Raw genomic sequence first — 4695 nt, forward strand, 5'->3', positions numbered from 1 at the left:
GCCTCTGGGATTGAAAATCAAAATACAACCCCAAACACTCTAGAGCAGAAGTTCCCTCATTGATTTGGCATACTGCCCCTTTTCAGGGGACAGAAAACAACAACAACAACTCCGTGCCTCTTGACAATTAAGCACTTGTCCCATAGCCCGTCACCAGCATAACATGGAGCTACCTGCTTTTGCAGCTCTCTGGATCCCTCTTGGAGCTCTGGTGGCAGAATGGGTTACCAGTGGGGCTGCTAACCACGAGGTCAGCAGTTTGAAGCCACCAGCCACTCCCAGTGAGACAGAGGAGCTTTCCACTCCCATAAAGAGTTACCGTCTCGGAAGCCACAGGGCAGTCCTGCCCTGCCCTGCAGGGTCACTGCAAGTCAGACTTGACTGAGCGGCAATGGGTCTGGGTTCGGGTTTGCAGCATTCCAAGGGCTGTCAGTGGGCTGCACACTTTGGGAAACTCAGTTCTAGGTGATGCCGAGGCCCAGCTTGGGGTTATCTAGTGTAGATGTCCCTGAGTGGTGCAAATGGCTAATGTATGTGGCCCCTAAACTAAAGGCCGGAAGTTCGGGTCCCCCCAGAGACATCTTGGAAGGTCTGGTGATGGGCTCACGAAAATAGCAGCCTTTCAAACCCTGTGGAGCACCCAGGGGCTCCCGTGTGGCTCCCATGGGACTACCTTGAATTGGAGTGGATTCAGTCCCAGCTGGTTTCCTGACCGGGTTTCATTCCAGAACACATAGCTACTGAGGACGTCCCCATCTCCCCGGCTTTCCCAAGGAGTGGGAGTCATTTCCCACCAGCCCCTGCTCCCTCCTGACCAACAAGAGCCCTTGTGGTGTGCTTCGTTCCATCCTCTCCCATCTACTGCCTCTTGCCCCTGCTGTGGGTTCCTGAGGTCAGGAGCTGCCCCTGGCCTCTCAGACCCTGGCTGTGGGCTCAGTAGACTTCGGTCCAGTGGAAAGCTTGTCTGTCCATGTCTGGAAAACAAGGAGCTGCACCAGCCTCCAAGAGATGCCCGAGGGAGGCCTCACCTCCACCCATCTTTCAGAGATTCCTGCGCATTCGGTGGATCTGTCGGCCCTCAACCTGGCGGGGCTGGTCAACAGGATGCTCAGCGGAGCTCTGAAAGGTAACGGCTCTCTCTCAGCCCCATCGGGCCCCATTTTCATCTGGGACCCACTTCACTCTGTGCTTGTCTGTGGACCTGAGCAGGACCCAGCCCCTCCAGCTGCTCTGGGCTCTGAGTAGACTATGCCAATGTCATGATACTCCCCCCACACACCCACACCCATGAGCCTGGGGCAGCGGTTCTCAACCTTCCTAAAGCCACGACCCTTTCATACAGTTCCTCATGTTGTGGTGACCCCCCCACCATAAAATTATTTTTGTTGCTACTTCATAACTGTACTTTTGGTACTGTTATGAATCTGGCGACCCCTGTGAAAGGGTCGTTCAACCCCCAAAGGGGTCATGATGCACAGGTTGAGAACCGCTGGTCTAGAGGAACAAAATCACAGACATTCATACGTGCAGGAGAGAGCTTTCTATATAGACGTAAGTCCGTATCAAGCAGCCCTCCTGCCCAGCCCAACTCAAGTCCAAGAGTGCGATGCTAGTCAGGTTGGACACCCCTCCACAATCACACATTGATATAAAATCATCCAATTGCCACAGAATCTGAGATTAGCCTGGTGAGCCATAAGCACCATGCTGAATGTGCTTATAGGAGAGGCAAGGAGAGACTCACACAGAGAAGGTGAGCTGGAGAGGGAGCAGCGGTGTAGCTATGCGCCAGGTAGACACACAGAACAGATTATCCCCCAGGGCAGCGCTTCTCCACTTGTGGGTCCCAACATTAGGAAGGTTGAGAGCCGCTGCCCTAGGGCCTCCTGGGGGTGGCCAGATCTGGACTCCCAGCTCCCAGAGCTGGAAGAGAATATGATTCTGTCGTCTTCAGCCACCTAGTATGTGTTGGGAGGGGCCCCATTAGCATAGTGGTTACCTGTTTGACTGCTAACTCCGACGTCAGTAGATTGAAACCACCAGCCATAGAAAAATGGGCTTTCTACTCCCCCAAACGGTTACAGTCTCTGAAACCCACAGGGGCTGGTCTACCCTGTCCTATCAAGTTCTGATGAGTCATAATCGACTCGGTTGTGATTTTTATCTTTTGTTCGGGTGTGTGGTGGGAAGCCCTGGCATTGCAACAGGTAACCACTTGGCCACTAACCAAAAGGTTAGAGGTTCCAACCCACCCACTGACGTTGCGGGAGAAAGACTGTCCAGGTGCTTCCGTAAAGATGACACCCAGGGAAGAAAGTCGCCGCCTGGGGGTCACTATGAGTCCGAATCAAGAAGACAGCCCCCAACTGGTTTCTAGCAGCCCCAAGATAGAAATCGGCCTTGGAATCATACTTACCAGCTGCCAGAATTTAGGGAGCGGAGAGGAATCAGCGCCAAGTGACACGTGCGTGTTTTGCTGGTTTGACTTTCCTTTATCATCATGCATTTGGTTTGTTCTGTATCCCTTCTGCTGGTGCATTTTCACGGGCATCCTGGACATGTCTTCGAGTGTCCCCACGACTATGGCTGTATGCTTGGACTTATCGGTGTGCTGGTGCCAATGTCTCCCGGCAGGTAGCAACACGTTCTTCTCCTTGCTCAGCGTCACCTCCTACAGCTCCTTCGCCTTCCACAAGTTCTCTGTGGCCATTTATAACAGTAAGTGGCCCCTGGCTGGTGGTGCAGGGCACGGCGGTTAGTGACAGGCGAGCCTGAGCTCAGCAGGGAGTCGGGACGCGTGGGAAGACCGTTTCTCTTCACAGTTTCTCACCTGAAGAACGTGGACCCGGCCACATTCCCCACCAGACACTGCTACTGTTTGAGCAACAGGACCAATGACTTGTCAGGTGGGTGGAGCTCACCAGAGGCAGGCTGTTTGCTTGAGTTTGCATCTGCTCTTATGGAGAAAGTTCAAGTGTCTTTTGTTTTGATTTGATTTGTTTTCCCCTCAAAGCACCAAAAGGAAATATCTATTACACCCGATAAATGCCCCTTCCTTCTCCTGGAAAGCTCGTCTCTAGGTTTTTACACTAGAGAGAAGGCATTTGAGCACCACGAGGTACCTGAAAAATTGTCCATATAGCATCGTTACAATGACAAAACACAAAGTTGGACCGGTCACCAAATGATAGGCATTGAGCTCCCCCTCAATTGTCACCCTGAAAGCCTGCTCACTTAAGCCAACAGGTGCCATCAGTCAAAACTTTGTGGACAAACCTCAAGTCTGGATCACTCTCTTTTGAATAGTCTCAACCCTGATACATAGCTCTTCATCGACAGAAGCAGCCTTGGTGGCATAGTGGATTATATGTTGGTCTGTTCACCACAAGGTCAGCAGTTCAAAACCACCAGTGGCTCCTTGGGAGAAAGATGAGGCTTTCTCCTCCCATAGAGAGTTACAGGTTAGAAAACCCCTGGGAGCAGTTCTACCCTGTCCTATAGGGTTGCCATGAGTCAGGATTGATTCGATGGCAGGGAGTTGCCATCCTGAGGACTCCAAACACAACAATTATGTGTGTGTGTTGCCCCTTGAGCGTCTGAGTCAGAAAAGTCAACCTTCTCTGTCTCGCGTTCAGATTTCACAGCCCTCCTGGTGGACATCGTCGGAAATTCTACCAGCTACCTCACCGAAATTTTTAAGTCAACCTCCATCCTCTCAGGTGGGTTTATGTTAAAAAGGCTTGGCACGTGTGAGGTCTGACATCCAGCCTATGAGATCCCCACCCCAACCCCTGTCACGGGCAGGAAGCTTGGAGTCAGCTTAACTTGGACGATCAGTGGTGCCCGGGTCCAGACCGCAGTCTCTGAAGCCTCTATGTTTTAATTAGAGCCACTGCTGGGGTGCTGTGGAGTGCCCACTGGTCTGCTCACTGTAAAAGGCCATAGTTCAAACCCACCAGCTGCTCCTCAGGAAAAAGATGAGGCTTTCTGCTCCTGTAAAGATTTACAGGGTCAGGACCCCAACATGTCTTTGGTTTTGGTTTGGGGTGGAGTGGCTGTCTTTGGGGGCCTAGACAATTCTAAGAAGACTCTTGAACTCAACATTGGGGAACTTGAAGAGCACGTAAGAAGACAACTTCTGTTGGCACCGTCTGCTCCTGTTTTAAAGAGTGGAAGACTGGCGTGTGCAGAGGTTGAGCAATTTGTTCAGGATTGAGCCTGGTGGGCCACCCAGACTGATTTGGTTCTAGGGGGGCCTAAGCATGTGTCTGAAGGAGAGTTGGCCAAGATGTGGCTCATCTTATCCTGCCACCTCAAGTCACTGCTCATGTCCCACTTTGAAAAGCACAGACCTGGTCAATCACCCAACAGTGGGTCTCCTCAGAGGGACAGCACAGTACCCTATGGAGCCTTGCCCTTTATAGAAATGCACATGCATGTATATGTATACATATATGGTGCTTCAGTGGGCTATACACTGAGCTGGTAAACACAGGGTCGGTGGTTTGAATCCACCAGCTGCTCCTAGGAAGGAAGATGAGGTTTTCTGCTCCTGTAAAGACTTAGCCTCGGAAACTCACTGGGACAGTTCTACTCTGTCCTATAGGGACGGTACCAGTCAGAATTGACTCGATAGTATTGAGTTTGGTTTTTGGCTTTATATATATGATGGAGTTTCAAAAACTCATAGAAATA

The 4695-nt window shown here is 51.4% G+C and overlaps 1 protein-coding gene across 1 annotated transcript in view; it reads left to right on the forward strand.

The window, feature by feature from the left end:
- HHLA1 (HERV-H LTR-associating 1) overlaps positions 1-4695 on the forward strand; it is a 30469-nt gene that overhangs the window by 5894 nt on the left and 19880 nt on the right. Inside the window, exons 2-5 of the mRNA XM_004697645.1 lie at positions 1046-1126; positions 2635-2718; positions 2823-2906; positions 3636-3719. Coding sequence (XP_004697702.1) covers positions 1046-1126; positions 2635-2718; positions 2823-2906; positions 3636-3719 — 333 coding nt within the window. The remainder of the gene's footprint in view (positions 1-1045; positions 1127-2634; positions 2719-2822; positions 2907-3635; positions 3720-4695) is intronic.

Source organism: Echinops telfairi, unplaced genomic scaffold (assembly GCF_000313985.2).
Source record: "Echinops telfairi isolate 266 unplaced genomic scaffold, ASM31398v2 ScPeMD7_1;HRSCAF=3_0, whole genome shotgun sequence".
Lineage (NCBI taxonomy): Eukaryota > Metazoa > Chordata > Mammalia > Afrosoricida > Tenrecidae > Echinops > Echinops telfairi.